Source organism: Centruroides sculpturatus, unplaced genomic scaffold (genome assembly GCF_000671375.1).
Source record: "Centruroides sculpturatus isolate CEXI.00-Female unplaced genomic scaffold, Cexi_2.0 scaffold1172, whole genome shotgun sequence".
Lineage (NCBI taxonomy): Eukaryota > Metazoa > Arthropoda > Arachnida > Scorpiones > Buthidae > Centruroides > Centruroides sculpturatus.
In genome coordinates this window covers 246,082-267,469 of record NW_019385542.1, presented here as the reverse complement: position 1 = coordinate 267,469, position 21,388 = coordinate 246,082, and the positions used below count along the sequence as shown (strand labels likewise).

At 31.6% G+C, this 21,388-nt stretch overlaps 1 protein-coding gene across 1 annotated transcript in view; it reads left to right on the top strand.

The window, feature by feature from the left end:
- Nucleotides 1-611: 611 nt before the first annotated feature.
- Nucleotides 612-21,388, top strand: part of LOC111639960 (exostosin-2-like) — a 38,489-nt gene continuing 17,712 nt past the window's right edge. The window contains exons 1-3 of the mRNA XM_023385942.1: nucleotides 612-810; nucleotides 9,488-9,694; nucleotides 20,033-20,228. Coding sequence (XP_023241710.1) covers nucleotides 665-810; nucleotides 9,488-9,694; nucleotides 20,033-20,228 — 549 coding nt within the window. The 5' untranslated portion in view covers nucleotides 612-664. The remainder of the gene's footprint in view (nucleotides 811-9,487; nucleotides 9,695-20,032; nucleotides 20,229-21,388) is intronic.

Sequence of the window (21,388 nt, the reverse complement as noted above, 5' to 3'; positions counted from 1 at the left end):
AAAACAGGATTACATAACACGTGCAACAACTCTAGGGATGTAGTCAGTATATCTAACGCGTGGAAATTTTGTTGAGGGAACCCATCCCCACATCTGATTTTGAATTGTGTATATTTCACCTGCATTCACCATTTCGCAAACACGATGTTACATGTGCTTAACCGTCATTTCAGCACGAGCGTAATGTTCTATTTTTATTCTTAACTTTGCTTTTCTGAATTCTGAATCACATTCATTTCGTTTTATTGTTTCATTCCACATGCATTTGAATTCCTCATAACCGTAGCCTGATGAAGACCTGGATGGGGTCAAAAACGTTTGCTGTTTTGTAAACACGTATCACTGGAGTTACAAAGGTTTTTTGTGTGATGAATTATATTTCCTCCAGTATTTGCTAAGAGGTTCATTTGTCTCATATTACTGTTTAACTAAATTTTACACACACATAAATTATGTTAATTTTCTTTAAAAGTATCTAATTTTAATATTGTAAGAAACAAATGTGGTAAATATAAAATTTTGTAAATAGAACAATATTGTTGAATATGAATTATCATCAAATGTCGTGTATTTTCTGAATGTTTTCTAATGAAATATGTTGTTATTTTTCAGATATGTTGATGAAAATAGGGTTCCAATTTCATCTCCTTTCTCCAGAGAATTTATGGAAATAATGGAGACAATATTAAAAAGTCCTTATTACACTCCAGATCCACAAAAGGCTTGCTTATTTGTTCCATCTCTTGATCTCTTAAATCAGAATAATGTTAGATTAAAAGAAATGTCCCAAGTATTAGCTTCTCTACCTTTGTAAGTTGTTATAAAATTAAACAATATTATAAATAAGTGTAATTACTATTAATTATTAGCAGGGCATTTTTAAAAAAAGATTTGAACAATAGGTTAAGATATTTTGTTTGAGTATAAATTTATTATAGCTGGAGATGGTAAACGGGAACATTTTACACCATCATCATCATTTTTATACAACAAATAGTACAAGGCATGGGTAACTCATGTAGCCCTAATTTAGTTAAAGATTACTTTTGGACAGTACAAGTCACATATGTCTCGTGTCTGCAATCTGGGGTTTTAGTGCAAACACATTATTTTTATTGTTCTTGCATTCTTAAAAGTTCTTTGTTCACATAACTCTTAGTGAATTATAACTCAATATAATTATAGTCACTTCTCGACTTACGACAGGGTTCGGTTCTGCAACTTTGGACGTAAGTCAAATTTCATACAAAAATAAATAATATAATTGTAATAGACAATGTAAAATAAAGTAGAATTTCCAATTTACACTGTGAGTAACTACTTATAACAAAACAATTAGCCACCTTACACAAACACACACGAAGGGTAACTAACTGCACAACAAAACTAAAGATGACAATTGATTGCAGAAGCGCACAATCAATTGCTAGAAGCATGCAAGGTGTATATGTTATATATTTGACAAAAACTATAAAAAATTTATACATTTTTAAAATTTCTTTATGAAATTTTTTCATTGTAAGTGCAAATGGTCATAAGTCAAGGTTGTTGTAACTCAAGAAGTTATTGTAATATTAAAACATGAAAATTAGTATACAGCCTTTAAATTTTTTTAGTTTTTTATTTTTGCATTCTATTTGCAATGCTATCTTTTGTAATTGAATGCTAAAAGTTTTTACTTTACAAAATTGAAGCATCAGTTTTGATTTCCCATGGGAGCTGTATGAATCACATTTGCCTCAGGCTATAACAGAGGAATAGAGATTATAGTGTCTTATATTAAATATATTAATGATTTTATCTTATGTCCAATGACCAGCCATANTAAAAATTTTAAATGATTTGACTGAAAAAATATATACAGTATATATATGTATACTGTATAATCTTATAGGTGGTGATAAAAGTCTCCCCAGTCAATTGTTTTGAAAACAGATTGTGCAATAATTGTGACACCACAGTGATTGCACTGTTTGTTGTGAAAATAACAAATGGAATCTCAGAAAAGATTTTAACATATTCAGTACCAGTCATATGTGGGATTATCCTAAGGTTCAAAATTTCTATATCCTTGAAATTCTGTATCTTTTGTAACTTTAATATTTTCAACCTTGTGTATCTCATCCTAAATATTATATTGAAAAATATTATGATTTTCTTATTTTTGGAGATTTTGTCGTAACTATCAGATTCATTTCAGTTGCTTTAAGATAGTTCACATGCAAATTACAATACAATATACAATACACAATAATCATGACTGTTGTATAAAATGTAAAAAGAATATTAACAATGAAAATAATACAAATTGAAGACTAAATACAAATAAACACTTCCATCCTTTTCAACCACAGCAAATTTTATTACTTTCTTGCTGTCATATATAACAGAGGGAAAGTATGGCAATCAGTCAAAAAATGACTCCCCAAGAATTTTACATTTTGGACTTAGGACATCTTGAAATTCCGAGAAATGCAAAAAATTTGGGGTAATTTCTATGTATGGATATTAGTGTATGTATGGAGGGCACGATTTTGTTCACTCTCTTTGAAGCTTAATAACTCCTGTGCTTTTTGTTGAAAATTTCTAAAATTTTGTAGGGAGGTTAGTTTATTAGGGAAATTGATGATATTAAATTTTGGTGGTTAAATGTTGAGCAAGTGGAGAGATAATGGAGGTCATGTGTATCTCCAGTAGTGTCAGATTTAATGACAGTTTTACTTGTTATTAGCATTTATAATTTTTTATAAAATTNAACCTTGTGTATCTCATCCTAAATATTATATTGAAAAATATTATGATTTTCTTATTTTTGGAGATTTTGTCGTAACTATCAGATTCATTTCAGTTGCTTTAAGATAGTTCACATGCAAATTACAATACAATATACAATACACAATAATCATGACTGTTGTATAAAATGTAAAAAGAATATTAACAATGAAAATAATACAAATTGAAGACTAAATACAAATAAACACTTACATCCTTTTCAACCACAGCAAATTTTATTACTTTCTTGCTGTCATATATAACAGAGGGAAAGTATGGCAATCGGTCAAAAAATGACCCTCCATAAGAATTTTACATTTTGGACTTAGAACATCTTGAAATTCCAAGAAATGCAAAAAAATTTGGGGTAATTTCTGTATGTATGGAGGGCACGATTTTGTTCACTCTCTTTGAAGCTTAATAACTCCTGTGCTTTTTGTTGAAAATTTCTAAAATTTTGTAGGGAGGTTAGTTTATTAGGGGGATTGATGATATTAAATTTTGGTGGTTGAATGTTGAGCAAGTGGAGAGATAATGGAGGTCATGTGTATCTCCAGTAGTGTCAGATTTAATGACAGTTTTACTTGTTATTAGCATTTACAATTTTTTATAAAATTCATTCTTATTCTCAAAATTAAGCTTTTTGTCATTTTATAATAGTTAAAAATCAACTTCAAAGATGGTGAAACGAACGCGCAGGCGTGGAGGTATTTGTTTGAGGAATTCAAACAGGGACAGTTGGAGGGGTGAAACCCGGCACGCACAATTGTTTACATCTCTGGCAACATCGTTACGATTGTCAGGAGGAAACACAGCCAGTCACCACCTGCAGCAGACCTCGGTGGAAGTCGAAAGCGTTTGTGGAGTTTACTACGGACATAACACTTGTAAAAAAAGGTTTCGTGGATTGTTATTATAAAAAGTGTTTTAATAAAATGTGATAACAGATGGTGGTATCAAATGTTGCTGGAAAAGTAAAATAACTTGTTGCTGGATTTTTTTATACAGTCTTCAATTTGTACTATTTTTAACTTTCCTTGCATTATGATAGCCTGTTCATTCAATTATAAGAATGACAATAACAATGTGTTCAACATATTACTATGCACATTACTGCAATATTTCACTTGCAAGAGGAACCTGGCAGTCATTATCAATTTTGATGAAATTTTGTGCATATGTAGTATTTACTTGTACTTAAACTTTACCAAAGCCGCAGGATCCACTATACAGGCATTCTTGAGAAAAAGTTTTCTACAATCATTAATACCTGAAATGGAAGACTGATTCATGAAGTAGGCAGCATGGCATGGTTAGTTAAGCATCACATGTGGAGCTTCCCTTTTTGGGTTTGATCCCCGTATGCAGTTGTTTTTTTTACCTTTATAATTAATTTTATCATTTTTAACTTTCTTGTGTACAGTTTTTAAGGTTATTTAAAATATATTTTTATTTTGATCACTCCATTTTTAAAAAGTACATATAACAACATTATAATCACATTTTGTATTATTTAATGTAATGTAGGTTTTCATAGGCCTCTTAGTTGAAATATGATAGTCATACATAAAAAATGAAAAGTTTGTATTAATAATAAATTCGTGAAGTGATCAAACAAATTCTCAAATATACGATGAAATTTTTGTAGATGACAAAGATATTCCATTTTACCAATTAAAAATTGTTCCGCCAAAACATTCTCATCTTTGTCAGCTTTGTGATGATTATTTTAATAGACACATTAAAAATTTTATCAAACAATTACAAAGTTGTAATTATCTACTTAAAACCAATTGTGAAAATGTTATTAAAATATAATCTGTAATTCATCAGTTGAGCAAATCCATTTTTTTATGACATGTTAAAATATGCATGGTTTGAGTCTCAAATAACATATGAAAGAAGTATTTTCAAAAATGTTAATGAAGTTTATTTTTCACCCTCTGTTGTTAAAAGAAAATATGAAGGCTGAGCAAATGAAGTAGCAATGACTGTACTGTACATGTATGTAATGCAATGAGCCATTTTGTTTTAACTGTTTTTATGATAAAATACTATGCAAAATGCTGTCATGTTGTTATAAAACAGTCATTGTAATATTTATTGCACATATAATTTTTTTGGGGGTGAAAATGAAATTGTAGGAAAATAATTTAATTTAACCACAGGACTGAGTCCTGTGGTTTTATTAGAGTTTTAAGTACAAGCAAATACTACACGTACACAAAATTTCATCAAAATCAGTGACAACAAACTGCCAGATTCCCCTTAGTCATTGAATGCAAGTCATATTGCTTTTATTGGCATAAAAAGTTAAAAGAATAAAAATTCTTTTAGCTCTTTACTTATTATTGCAAGATAATTTTTATGATGACTACAGTAATAATAATAATAATAATTTGTGATCTTGCATATGTAAATCATTTCATTTATCACTAATAAGTAAAAATAGATGTTACTTAAGTTCATGAATGTTAATAATGTAAAAATTTGAAAACCTAAGGATGAAACATAGTTATAAAAAAGTTTTAATATAGTAGCAAATATCAAAAACCACTAATGTGTGTATTCCTTTACATATCTAAAATGCCTGCAACTAGATGTTTTGTGCTGTCATAATGGATGACATGTTAATAACTTGATAGCTATGCAAAAAACAATTATAGGCCTAAAGATAAAATAGTAAGTTATCTACTAGTTTATATGATTTATGACTTTTTGGATTTCCCAAATTACATATATTCTGTAAACACTCAGGACTTAGGAAGATTATTGTGTTTTTACAGTTTTAGTAACTGTCTAGATATCATAATTTCATGCAGATAGTCTACAGTAGCATATAACCGATATCTATTCTCAGAAAAGTTTAAACTGTTGAAAATACAAATGGCTACTGTTCATTTCTGTTTTATTTATTAAAGTAATAATAATAAATGCTAAAATAAACTCAAAAAGGTTTTGATATCTAATAACATGGGTTTCAAATTTTGATTGTTTAGCTTATATCATTGTAATGAACAAATTCGACAGTTTGTTTTTACATAAAGTTCTTTCTATAAATCTTTGAAAGTTATTATGTACAGAGATGGAATTATTGAAAACTTATCAGCTTTCAAGATGCAAGTTCAAGTAAAAGTTTCTGATAATATCAATTAATAGCATAGACTGACATACATAAAATGAATGAGAAAGAACTGAAGGTGAAGGAAGTGAATAGGTGTTTGATTGTTTTAGGAAAAATTGCAATGACAGATAAATATGCCTGTGTCATGCAAATTATTTTTTTGTTTTTTAAAGATGCTGTTAGAAACATTATACAAAAGGAAAATTGTTGCAAGTTTAAATCAGTAAATAATTTACATCATCATCATCATAATTAATATCTGTTTTCAAATTGACTTTAAATAAAATAATCTACAAATTACTCATAGAGAATTAAGATGGGAACATTTGAGTCTAAATAGCCAGGTTATTTAGCTATATTTTTATAATGTCTAAGCATAAGTTTATCGTTACATAAAGTTAAATGATTAAAGAAGTGGAGAAAAAAGTAAAAAAATTATACCATCAAAAATCTGGACTCTTGATGCACATTAGACACATTCATCTGTGTAAAACAACTGACAAAGCACAAAGCATCATGGGAGTGGTGGAACATTGTTGCCTCTAGTTATCTGTGCATGTGCATGGTTCTGTATGTTTGTTTCTTGCTCCTATAACACATTGAAATCATCTTAGTGTTTTAAAAACCAAACCAGTTATAAAATAAAAATAAATAATTATAAATGATTATTGTTGTACTTCGGATGATGAATCTAAATCTCTCAATAAACAAAAGCTTAAGCAATTTGACTGATTCCTTAGAAGTTGAACTACACAATCTCTTTACCAGTGATACCATAAAATGGTCTGAAATTACTTTGTCTGACTTGCACAGCTACTTTATGGACAGAACCTGCTATTAAAAATTACAAATTGTTAGACTGTTATAATTATTTAGTAAGTGGAAAAGTGCATAAAATATGGCATGCAGTAAAACACATGGCATGGCATACTAAAAATATAGTCTGGACAGAATTTTAAAAAATTTCATTATCATGTTGATGCAATCAAGTGAAATTTCTAGTGAGAGAGTGAACATGATGACTTCAGATTATAACACTTCTTACTTTTTTGCTGTCTCTAACATTGTCATTCAGTGACATGAAATTTTCCCTTTTGTTAGATTGCTGATTGAATTGATTAATTTCTCTGTAAGGAAACTTCAATCATTGTCTTTTTGCCTATATATACCAAAGAAAGTATATTTGATATATACAACCTCGACAAAAAATCTCAGACATCATGTTATTTTAATCCATCTCTAGTTTATCCTTCAATAAAATCAAACAGAAAAATTTTGTACACTTATAATTATTTTATATTAGTAAACTTTTATTATAACTGAGCATTTTACATTAAAAAATTTTCATGTTGATAATACATTAAAAAAAGTTATGAGCAGTTGAAAAAAGCATGTGCAAATAAAAAAGCTTGAACAGAGAGCCATTTCTGACAAATAATATTATACCTTGGACAGTACATTAATATTTAACCTTTGGCTTGTATGACAGAGTTTATACGATTGTTCATCATATCAACAAAAGCCAGGCATTCATATGAAGTATCTTCATCCCAAATTTGCTTGATTTTTTTGCTTTAAACCATTCACACTTCCTTGAGGCCATTTCCTCAATGCTTTTTAAATTTTACTCTGTATATTTTCTATAGGGGAAAGGATTGGACTGCTCGATGGCCATTTTAATGTGTTAATATTATATTGAGCCAGCCATCCAAACCTTAGCGGTTTTAACAGTGTGCACCATCCTGCTGGAAAATAAAATGTCCATGATATTGTACACATACTTTTTATAATGATGGTAATAGGGTTTCCTCAAGGATTTGTTGATATTTTGCTGCATTTACTGATCCCTCAATGAAATGCAAATTTCCCACACCGTAACACTTGCTGGTAATTTTACAATGTTCTGTAGACAGTTAGGATGGAATGCCTCTTGCTTTCTAATGACTTCTTTTCTATTGTCTTTAATGCAGACTTCAAACTGCCTCATCACTAAAAGCAACCTGCTTCCACTGTTATGTCTGACATTGGTACTCTTTGGCCCACTTCAATCAGTTTTTTATTTGATTTTTTGCCTTTGTCTAAGGAATGTCACCTGTCACAACTATTAAATAAAAAATAATAATATTTTCTTACTTGGTAGAAGCTGTAGCCAAGTTTATGCAGATAGATACAAATTTCTTTCGTAACTTCCTATCCAGTAACTTTATTCCATTTGTTCACTAATTCACCAAGTGATGCTCCTCGATTTTTTTAATTATTTCGCGGAGGTGCTTGTGATCAGTCTTTGTTATGGTTGCTGGCCTTCCAGTCGATTTTTCTAGATAAATTTTACCAGTTTCCTGATATTTTGAAACAATACTCCATGTTGTGGAATTACCAATTTTTAATTTTTTTGCAATTCTTCTTGAGCATTTGCCCTGTCTATAGAGGATGATAATTACTTCACATACATCAACACTTACAGCCTTCCCAGCTACCATTTTCATTAAACAAATACATCTCAATAATGTTAATGAGAAAAATATGCAAATATCACAAGTCAGCTCATTTACACATTTAGGAACAGGTTATTTAATGTATTGTCCAGGGTATTATTTGTCAGAAATGGCTCTTCCGAGCTTTTTTTTGTCACATATGCTTTTTTTAAACTTTTTTAAATGTATTATCAACATAAAAATTTTTTATGTAAAATCCCCAGTTATAATAAAAGTTTACTAATATAAAATACTTGTGTACAAAATTTTTCTGTTTGATATTATTGAAGGCTAAACTAGAGATTGATTAAATTAACATGCTATCTGAGGTTTCTTTGTCAGAGTTAAATAAAATACTTCATACATCAAACACTGAAAATGAGCTAAGGAGCTAATGCACAAATGCAGTATAAAGTAAGAACATCAAACTGTTATAAAAAATCAACATCTGATGGCTGTGAGGATGAGATTTCTGACCTGCAAACAAGAGAAGAGATTCTATTTCTCTCTTGTGTATAGTTTCTCTTTGCAAGAATGATATAACTACAAACCTATTGCTTGCTGCTACTAATATTACACGTTTTTGTGATACCACTGTGCCTACTGCACTCTACTACCACACAACAGTAACAGCCAGTCATTTTATAAAGCAACATTTTTAAGATATGTAATGAATTATGTTTTCTAGTTTCAAACAAGTACTACCACCATTGCATTCAACCATACACCCATTCAAAACAAGAAGTTTAAAAAGTTTCTTGACAACTAGTGTCCTCTTGTTCAGTTTTACATCAAACTAGGTGAATAGAAAACTAGCTTAATTTTAAAAAACATATAATTTGAAATTTCAATAAATCAAAAATGTTTGGATTTTATTGCTATTTGAAGTAAAAAGTGTTAACAGTATAATAATGAAAATATTAAGCATAACTAAAAAATGTAATCTTCTGAGATTGCAAATTATTTTTAACTTCATATATATAACATTTGTTAAATTTTGCTTATTATTTTATTTACTTCATAATATATTTAATTTAGATAAAAATCTCAAAAATAAATTTTATTACAAAATTTCAAATTCAAAAATTTATGGTATTATTTTTTTTTTTTATTATAGCTGGAATGGAGGAGTCAATCATTTATTATTTAATTTATTGCCAGGAAGTGTGCCTGATTATAATGCAGTTTTGGAAGTAGAAAGAGGACGAGCAATGATTGCTGGTGCTGGATTTTCATCTTGGACATATAGAAGAACTTTAGATGTCAGCATTCCTGTTTACAGTCCATTTGCACGAAATAACAAATTACAAGGATGTTCAGAAAGGTTTAGATTAATTATATTTATAAAAAATGAAAACAATTAAAAATGTGGATATTAACAAATATCCACATTCTTAATTGTTTAAAAAAATTTTCAGATATAAAAGCATTTTAATGCAGAATTTTAATAATTTGAATTTTTAATATCCAAGATTTTAAAGGCTATTCTTTATTGATTTATTGTGAATATAATTACTGCAGCTGAAAATTTATGATCTTGAGTTTACCTCTTCAACTGATTTTCATTTATGATTTGATATTGATTGGGCTGCAATTTTCAAATTGCAGACCTATGAATTCTCACTGGTGTTCATATGTTGTCACCAATCTCACCTCTGAAAGGAAAATCATCTGTGAAATTAAAGAGGGATACTTTTTCAAAGAATGTTTCCTCAAACACATAATGGATTATACAATCACCACAATATTACTGGTGTAGAATTCAATAAATAAATGCATGGAAACCTGATGATGACAGTTAAAAACAGAAGAAAACATTCGTTTTGAAGGTGGTTTTAGGTAACTACTTATTTATTCATAATGGATTATAAAATAATTCAATGGAACTGTCATGATTTTCACAACAACTTCTCTGACATTAAACACCTGACATCATCTATCCCATCGCTCTGTGTGGCACTCCAGGAAACACATCTAAAATCTGGAGAAAGAATTTCTTTAAAAGGATTTGATCTCTACTGCAAGGATAATGATAGCCACAACCATGCCAGTGGAGGTGTAGCTATATTGGTTTCATATCACATCCCATCCTTACTGGTACAAATAACCAGAGTTGTAAGCTGTGGCAGTCAGAATTTCAATTGGGTAACTGTCACAATTTGTTCTATATACTTGCCATCAGATGTCAGAGTCAATGAGGATGAATTGGATGCCTTGGTTGAATAGCTGCTGACTCCGTTCCTTTTACTCGGTGATTGCAACAGCCACAATCTGATGTGGGGCAGTCCCAACATCAGTCGTCGAGGCAGAGCCATTGAGAAACTTATAGGCAATCACCAACTGTATTTATTTAATACTGGAGAAGTGACATCCATGCCCCAATAAGAACATCTGCTGTCATTGATTTATCATTAGCAACTCCAAACCTGTTTTCAACATTTACATGGAGGTTAGATCTAATCTACTCTCCAGTGACCACTTCCCAATATTTCTAAAATACTGAGGCAGACAAAGCTGTGAAACAGCCCGTCCACCATGCTGCAAACCGGAGACAGCTGATTGGCCTGCATTCTCCTCTATGGCTAACATCTCTGAGGAAATCAATGGTGCAGTTGAAGCCATCACTTTCATTTTTATTTGATACTAGCAGATAAGCCCGGCGTTGCTTGGGCAAAAAGTAACAATAGCAAAGATTAAGATTATTACAGTACAGCCAATCTTACCCGTTTTCACAGAATGCAAGAATTAGGTTCCCCTGTTTCCAGACTAATTAGAAAATTTTTAGATGGGTCTAAAATTATGTTCGGTTTAATGCAAAAAACTGCATCTGCACCCATAAATCTTACATGTTGCTTTCTTTTAACACTTCCATTCTTAACACTTCCATTATTGAAATCTTAATCCTGTCACTTTCCCTGCGGAGGGGGGATTTCAAAAAATCCCTTGTTAGTGTGCATTCTCGTGACATACCCTAAAGCCTGATGCACACATGCGGTGTGGCAAGGAAAAGCGGCAGGATGACGTCACTTTTTCTCACTGCAGAAGTCAATTTTGTGCTGCTTTTCTCATGCCACAAAAGTTGGTTGAATTTTATCTTTTGCGGCAACCGCCGCCAAGACGCATTTCTATTAGCCAATAACAGTTTGTCTGGTAGTCACATGAGAAAATACAATCACGTGGTGTTTTAATGGCAGAAAGTTCGACACAGTTAACCAAGTTAACTAACATCAGAATAAAGAGGAAAGGTAATAAATTTAACACAAATTCTACATAAATAATCATATATAATTTAATTCAAAGAACAAAACAACCAATCTTACTTGAAATAGTATTCTTTATTGAGGAATAAGCATATTTTGTACATCAGTTCTTTATCAATCCAAGAAAATATCTCTAATCCAAAATCTTCATTTGAATCTTCGACAAAATCTTCTAACTAAATAAAGCACGCCGTACAAAACAAAATTTATAAACATGTGGATATCGACAATATCGGTATCGTTCACCATCTTGAATACTGAACGCATGCGCCGAAAAGTAAGTGGATTTCCGGTGCGCGCGAAGATACGTTTGCGACACCGCTTTTCCTTGTCGCACTGCATGTGTGCATCCGACTTAACTGTGTACCAATTTTTCGAGTTTCAACTCCTAACTGTGCTGAAATGTTCACAATGAAATACTCTTATACACGTGTGTCATCTATCGTAGGATAAATGTACTATGCGGGAGTGTATTAAACAACTTCCCAAAGTTTCATGGCAGTCGGATAAATGGTGTAGTAATGCATGAAGGACAGACAGACAGACATACATTCATTCATTTTTATATATATAGATTAACATTTTTATTGATGTGGTAAAATGAAGTACAAAATTTAAAAGGATTTCATAGGATGTGAAAGTTTGTAGTGCAGTAGAATCTGCCTATTATACTTACTTTAGGACTTTCTTATACTGATAATTTTAAAATTAAACTAATTTTGTTACTGTTTGTCTCTTGATAATTATGCACACATTCAGTATGAAGTATAGATGGAAATATGTGGTATTGTTGAAATAAACATCAAAGAAAAAAATCATTTATAATGATGTCATGTTTGAAAACACACTCATTTTTACAAGTGCCATTTGTGTTGTGTCTAGAAATGGTATTATATCTCAAACTTTCTAAGTGCAAATTGCTATGAATATATATGTTATCCTTTGGTGCAACAGCATGGTGCCATAGAAATGGGCAGCTTATATGAACTGCAGACGTTTAGATGTACAGGGTGTTTTTTTTAGAGGTATACAAATTTAAAATGAAATAAAATACGTAAAAATAATGTTAATGGCCACGGTGTTGGATTTATTTAAAAGCTAATTTTATGCCATTAGTGTTTAAACATGATTTTGGGCATATGGGTGCCACGGCTGGCTCAAATGAAGCGCAATCGGGAAGAACAATTTTCGACCATTTTATTGAACAAATGGGGCCGTATATCAGCAATAATGTGGCGAATGTTCACTTCCAAGTGGTCCAACATCTGTGGTTTATTTGTGTAGACTAGTGACTTCACATATCCTCAAAGAAAGTAATCCATAGCTGTGAGATCACACGATAGTGGAAGCCAGTTCACTGGTCCATTACGTGAAATTATGCACTCATCAGATGTTTCCTGCAATAAATTGATGGTGTCGTGTGCTGTGTGGCATGTTGCGTCATCTTGTTGAAACCAAAGCTCTGCCACATCAATACCATTCAACTGAGGAATGAAGTCAGCAATCATGGCTCCAAAAGTACTCTCCATTGATGGTAACATTTTGGCCGGCATCATTTTTAAAGAAATATGGGCCTATGATTCCACCTGCTCATAAAGCACACCAAACAGTGACTTTTAATGGATGTAAGTTACTCAACATTTGTAGTGTTATTGCCGATATACGGCCCCAGTTGCTTGATAAAGTGGTCGAAAATTGTTCTTTCCTATTGTGCTTCATTCGAGCCAGCCATGATGTCCATATGCCCGAAATCATGTTTAAACACTAATGGCATAAAATTATCTTTTAAATAAAGCCAACACTGTGGCCATTAACATTATTTTTACGTGTTTTATTTCATTTTAAATTTGTATACCTCTAAAAAAAACACCCTATATATTTTCTGATGTAATGATACTAAGGGAAGAACATTGTAGCTTGGTTTGGTCTGTGGTCTGAATGAATTGGACAAAATTATATTTGTGTCATTCAATCAGAAAGATATGTTGCATTTCCATTGTCTTGTCTTTTCAGAGATGAGTGTTACATACACTATATAATAGGATTTTCCAACATGGTCCCTTATTTTGGTTATTAATGATCTGTTAGTTGAGCCAATGTAGTCCAGTTGTCAGTCAAACCTGGTATCTAGTAACAGAATTTTATATATATCTAGGGTCAGTTTGCTGTCTATAGTCTTTTCCATTTGTTAATAAATGAAAGACTGATGGATTTCATTTACTAACAAATGCAATATCTTTGTTTACCTCTCTAGCTATTCTATAGTATACTTTGTGTAGCCTGGGATTGTACTCTTGGGTTAGGTATCTCCAATCTTGGATTATACAGGGTGTCCATAAAGTCTGGGTACATAAGGATTAACACATACTTTTAAAACAAAATAATTTTATTTGATTCTAATATTAATAAATAACATTTTCAATATGATTTTTATCATTTTCAATACATAATTTGATGCACCTTGCAAAATTCAGGTGAACTCGATTAAATAGGTCTGTATTGCCATCGATTTAAGCACATTGACTGGTAATGGTGTCCACAAATTATGTCACATCAAATTATGTATTGAAAATGTTATTTATTAATATTAGAATCAAATAAAATTATTTTGTTTTAAAAGTATGTGTTAATCTTTATGTACCCAGACTTTGTGGACACCCTGTATGCTGCTTTTCCATGCATGTATTGTTGACTATACTCACTTATATACACTACTGGCCATTAAAATTGCAACACCAGAAAGGAATGATCATACGAACATCAAAATCATATGAAAGGAAGAAGAGGTTGGGATATACAAATGATTAGTATTTCAGCGCATTTAGATGACACGGGAGGGACAAACGACATCTGAAGCACTGCATAAAAGAAAAGTTGGGCAGTAGATTTCTCATTCGGAAATTGCTTTGTAAGATTGGGGTTTCATCAGAATATAGTGTTATGCTTCGAATAAGAAGAAAATGCTTACCAGCAAGTGTCAGAATTCGATAGAGGCAGGATCGTTGCCTATCGAGAGAGTGTGGATTATCGTTCCATGATATTGCCACTTGCACTGGTTGAAATCCAACCACTGTCATGCAAATATGGAATCAATATGTTGCTGAAGGTCTTATTGAACGGCGTGCAAGATCTCAATGCCCTCCCATGACTAACGCCCGAGAGGACAGACATATTGTGAGGTTGGCCGTGCAAAACCGTATAACCACATCATGGATCATTAGTCAGGAAATGAGCTTGTTTGCAGCACGTCCAGTATTCGCTCATACAGTGTGACGACATTTGCATCAGCATGGACTGTCAGCATGGCGACCATTACTTCAGCTTTCCTTGACAATGCAGCATAGAGAGAGACTGTGACTCTGGTGTGCCCAACAACAAAGCTGGATACAGGAGTGGCACAATGTTGTCTTTTCAGACAAGTCCCGGTTCTGTGTGCAGCATTCTGATGGCCGTATACATGTCTGGAGGCTCCGAGGAGACCGCTCATCGCCTGCTTGCATTCGATATCGGCATAGGGGCCTTGCATCTGGTGTGATGATATGGGCAGCCATTGGGTACATGACACGCACATCTCTAGTTCGGATCGACGGTAATTTGAATGCAGATTGGTACATTTTTGACATATTACGTCCAGTGGTTGTGCTCTATCTTCGAGGCCTGCGAAATGCCATCTTCCAACAAGATAATGCAAGACCTCATGTTGCACATCGTGTTCTAACCTTCCTCGATACAGAGGGTATTCGAGTGTTGTCCTGGCCTGCATGGTCTCTAGATCTCTCACCAATTGAAAACATCTGGTCATGGGTTGCTGAGAGACTGGCCCGCCATCCCTCTCCAACTAATACGGTTGATGAAGTGTGACATAGACTTGAAGCAGTATGGAATGAGTTGCTCGTTTTTGTCATCCAAGCCCAGTTTGACTCCATCCCTAACCAGATAAGAACTGTTTTAGCTGCCAGGGGTGGCAACTGTGTCTACTAATTTTGCACTCCTGTAAACCACCAAATTGCTTGCAAATTTAATCATTGTCTTCATGCCATACTGTTTATGTACAATAAATATTTTTTTTTTTTTTATTTGCTCTCCTTCTTGGTGTTGCAATTTTAATGACCAGCAGTGTATTTCTAGCTAATTTGGTGATGAGCCTTGTGCTGTGGCCATGTTTTGTGGCTATATTTTTAATAAAATTTATCTCATGCACCATATTTTGAGAAATATTGCTGTTTGTTTCTTATTGCTGTTTACTGAAATGTTATTTCAGTAAACAGCAATAAGAATCACATGTAATAATCTCTATCAAATTGATTGCATTTAGAATAATTTTCATGTTATACTATTATTAACAATAAAAATAAAATATTGGATGGATTATCACACACATTCTAAATGAACATTTTACTTTCTTGGCTGTTACAGAATAAAGCATATGGAAAGTATGGTAGTTGCTCAAATTTTGACATTTCCTGGGGTTTTTTTGTATGATTTGATACTATTAAATTTTGATGGTTAAAGGTCAAGGGGTTGAGTGGGGAGATAAAGGGAGTCAAGTGTCATTTTTCAAGTGAGGGTCAGACTCATTATTAGAATTTTTAGTTTTTGAGAATCTCATCTTTACCCCTCAACATTAAGCCTTTTGCCTTTTTATAATAATTACAAAGCCTATTTGTAAAGGAAAGATATATAAAGTCCAGAAAATATTTCTAAAGCATTTTAATTTTAGATTGATTTATAAAACCTTTAGAACAAATGTTTGTTTATTTTTCAACATAGTCATGATGGACCTGAATGCATTTGATGAACCTGGAAATGAGTTTCTTAATGCCAACATCATAGAAATCTCTCACTTGCTCTCATAATCACATCGTCACTGTCTTGAATCTTGTCATTATCACCAAACTTTTTTTCTGAGAGATGTTCTTTCAATTTTGAAAACAAGTGATAATCATTTGGTGGAAGACTTGGGCTGTGTAATGGATGTTCCAAAACTATCTACTTGAATGTCTGCAACATGCGAGCAGTGTGCAGAAGGCATTATGGTGCAGTAGGGCACCAGTTTGTCATGTTTTGCCTGTTCGTAACATCATCATGAACAGAAATGAGTTACCAATGAATTCCAGTTGCAGTTTCTCTTTTCATGCAAAGGAGTTGAATCATTGAATGAACCTCACACTTGGTGAGATTTACAAATTGACACAGCCATTTTAAACACCTATAAGCACAATGATGATGCAATCAAAGTTGTGTGACTTCTGTCACATAACTCAGACCTTAACAGACATGACAGTGCAATAAAACTGTAAAAAAAAAAACGGTTTTTAGATTTTTACTGCCTTTGTATCTTTACTTTCCAAATATACCTCATAGTAATAATATAAAATTACTTTTTAATAAAATCTTATAACAGATGGTATCAATTAAATTAAATTATCCACAACCGTAAGGCAGATAATAGTGAGGGCTTATCAGACCAAATGATGGGCACAAACGCTCAGAGGTTTAAAGAAATTCATTAAGGATAATAATTTAGTCATCTTACAGGCTGACAAATCTAGGCAGAGTATAGTCATGAACTATCAAGGTTATATTAAGGTAGCCCAGGACCTTTTAGATAACAACTTGTATGAGGAACTGCCCCATGATCTGACACTTAAAATTGAAAATTAATTGATTGTTAGTCTAAAAAAACTATTAAATATCAAAATTATTGAGAAAGATGTTTATAAGTTTATCACTAATTATGGTCACTGCACCTCCAAGTTTAATATAAGGAACAAAACCCACAAAACACCCATCGCTTATAGACCTCTTGTTGATATTAAATTTTATTGTTTATATAACTTAGAATTATTTGTCAAATCTAAACTAAAATCCCTAGGAACGTCTAAACACTGCATTAAAAGCACTGATGAGTTTCTTAATAACCTTAAAAAAAAGTCAAAATGGAAAATAGGTTTAGAATGTTGTCTTTGGACATCAAGAATATGTACCCCAGTATCATCCTAGATAGAATTGTTAATTCCCTCAGGTCTATAAATTGTGCAGATTGGCTCATTGACCTTGTCATCCTTATCTTATCGAACAACCATTTCCAATTTAATGGGAAATACTATACTCAAAAATCTGGCATACCTATGGGGTCCATTATTGGCCCTATTTTAGCTGAACTAAGTGTTATCGATATCGATACATCCATTAATAATATCCATGGCATCAAATTCTTCAACAGATATGTCAACAATTGTTTTATAATCTACGACCCAGTAATCTTAAACCCTAACGACTTGGTTATAATCGTTAATAGTCTTGATAACAACATTAAATTTCAAGTTGAGAACGAACTTCACAACAAATTACCATTCCTGGATGTTTTAGTTACTAGACATTCTAACATCCTTGAAATAGAATATTATAAAAAATCTTGTAACGTTAATAAAGTCATGGACTACCACTCACATACTCCCCTGTTCATAAAAAGAAACATTTTTGTCAATTTCATCAAAAAGATATCCAATAGAACTACCTCCGATTACAAAAAGAATCTTGAGATCATGGACATTGTTCAGACCTTCTTACTAAATAATTACCCAAAAGTACTCCTAGACAAATGGCTAAATCAATTTAAGTGTAATAATAACAACAACAATGCCCATACCGTTATTCCCATTAACAACAATGATACTAAAAAGTTCTTAAAACTTACATATGTCAAAAATATGTTTGAAAAAAATTAAAATGGTCTTAAACAGTACCAACATCAATTTAGTCCCTGACCTTTGTAATAAAACCCAAAAATACATCCAACCAAACCACTCAAACAATATGGTTAATATCCTTAAAAAAAGCAACGTGATATACAGGTTTAACTGTAGCTGTAATAACCCTATGACCTATGTAGGTGAAACAAAAAGATGTCTCAATGTTCCTATAAAAGAACACATAAATGCCATCAAATACAATTCTGAATACTATGCAGTTGCCAAACACTGCAATCTATATGGTTGTGAAATTAATAAAAGTACAATAAAAGCAATAAAATTTGAAACCAACACTTATAAATATCTTGAGCACATAGAGATTTTAAAAAGTGATAATGTTATTAGAATTAATGATAACTTAGGTGTTAAAATTGACGAAGGATGGTATAATTATATCTTTTAAAAACTAAATATCTTTGTGATGTAATGTCCACATGTACTGTTAAAACCGTTAAGAACTTGTAATTATATCACATGTTGTCACCACTTGTACATCAGATGTGGACTGACATACAACTCCCTCACTACCACTCCCAGCACCTTGTTGTAAGCTGGCACCTGCTACTCTGTCGTCTTACCTTTTTTGGTATGTACATTACCTGCCTGTATAACTTTAGTCCATTAGTGTTAACTAATTATTGTCTAACTTATAACTGTTTTGTATCAGCACCCTATATGTCATCCCACCATGCAAGGTCATGAAGATTTATTACACCTGTCTACATTGATATTGCCTACTACTCATACTGTTATATTGGCATCTTCACCTTTATATTGTATAGTTTTAGGTATAGTTTTTAAGTTTACCTTACTTTGTATAATTTTTAATATACCACCTACTTTAGATAATACCTACTGATGATGCTTACTTATATATTGTATAACTTTAGGCTTAGTTTTAAGTTGACCGTTACCTTGTATAATTCTATTATACAAGGTAATCATTACCTTTAATACCAACTGATGAGGGACTGTTTTCTATTAGGAAATAGTCCGAAATGCATTTTGGGTTTTCGTTTTCACACTTATGTAGTAACTTTTTGAGTTTATTAAATTGTTTTCACTTTGATCTCTGAGCATTTGTGCCCATCATTTGGTCTGATAATCTGCCTCACAGTTGTGGATAATTTAATTTAATTGATATTATTATATCAAGGGCTAGAAGCAACTTTTGTAATAATTTAGATGGTATCATGTATGCTAATGTGTCTTAGTGTTTTTTAAACTTAAATATTCTTTTAAATAGAGAAATTTCTCATAATTTAACAAAATTACCCCTCTTACGCTTTTGATATTATGTAAATTTTATATCATGAGATAATTGAAAATTGTTGGATTTCTTTCCTGATCTGCTTCCTATTTAAGTGCCAGGAAAGACAAGCAAGAATCCTTTTCAGCTTTTTGTGTATTTTATTGTAGTATATTTTAGACAAGAATATTTGAAATCATTTTACAAAATAATTTTTTTGCTTCAGTTTTAAATTTCACTTTTCTATGCTTAAAACAGTTTATTCCCTTTCTTCAAATTTTAAAATGTAATATAAATATCAGTTTTGCTAGTATTAGCAATATACTTTTTTTTTTTTTACAAATTGTTTAAATTAACATTTTGAAATTTAGTGAAGTTTAGTGCTTTTCTCTTTTTAGGTCATCAAGAAAATGGCTTGTTGTTTCAGCACAAACTAATATTCATTATGAATATAAAAATGAATTGGATGCTTTGGCTGCAGAACATCCAGAACTGTTAGTATTAGGAAAATGCTCAGAAGAATTTAGGAAGTCAAAAAATGAAAGTTATCGTTGTCATGGAAATACTAGTTATTCATATCCTAATATTTTAGAGGTAAAATCATATTTTATTTATTTTAGAGAGATGTAAATTTTTTTCAATATTAAGAAAGTCTTATTTACTCATTAAGATCTTTATTAATTCATTTATAAAATTAGAGTTTAGAGCAATCATGGAAAACATGGAATTTTCATGGATTTGGAAAATACAGAGAATTTCATGGAATTTGTCACCTCGTGTTAATGTTTCATGCTTTTATCCAAAATAATTGATTAATTGATATAATGGATGTGTAAAGTTTCATTCATGTATAATTCAGAGGGGTTTACCAAGATGTCTTGGAAAACTTGACTACTATCTTAACATGATTATGTAATTTGCATAATCATATTTGAGTAATAATAGAATTCATTAGCTAGAAGCTGCGAAAACAGAAGTAGTAGGAATTATTTAACAAGATATTTGTGATTAGATGATCATTGAACATCATTGGTATGATTGTTGTTATTTAACAAAACAACTCCTAAAAGTTAGAATAATGGAAATTAAAAGGAAAAACATAGTACAGTAGAGCGTCATTTATTCGAAGGTCGGTTATCCGAAAGAATTCCAGTCGACAAATTTAAATTTTCGCCAGTGCTTTGGCGCTGCAACCTTTGGCTATGTCTTCGCTACTCAAATATTTTACTTTTTTGATACTAAATTAACTTCTGAAGTATAATTTTTTATTGTTTTTATATTTTTTAATATATTTATTTTGTTTGTACAAAATAAAAAAATAATTTTTAACGATACAATTGTCTTCGTTAGGCTTAACTTCAACGAAAATTCAACGCAAAGTGACACGCAACAGAGAAAAATTTCAACACGGGATTGGTTATCCGAAAAATAAGTTATCCGAACAACCCCAGTCCCCAATTGATTCGGATAAACGACGCTCTACTGTAACTTAATATGAATAAATATTCCTATTCTATCTCACATACTGTAATGGATTTTACAGAAGACATCTTTGTTTAAATAATAAGTGCATTGTACAGTTTTGTTCATAGTCCTGTTGAATTATAAACAGGAATGAAACATGTAGGAAGTATGTTGTATTTATGCCAGTGCATACAGTCAAATTGCAACCTACATGTATTTAATTTATGTAAATTCAAGTATTTATCAAGTAGTTAAATTTTTATAATCAAAATAATTTGAATCAGAAACCA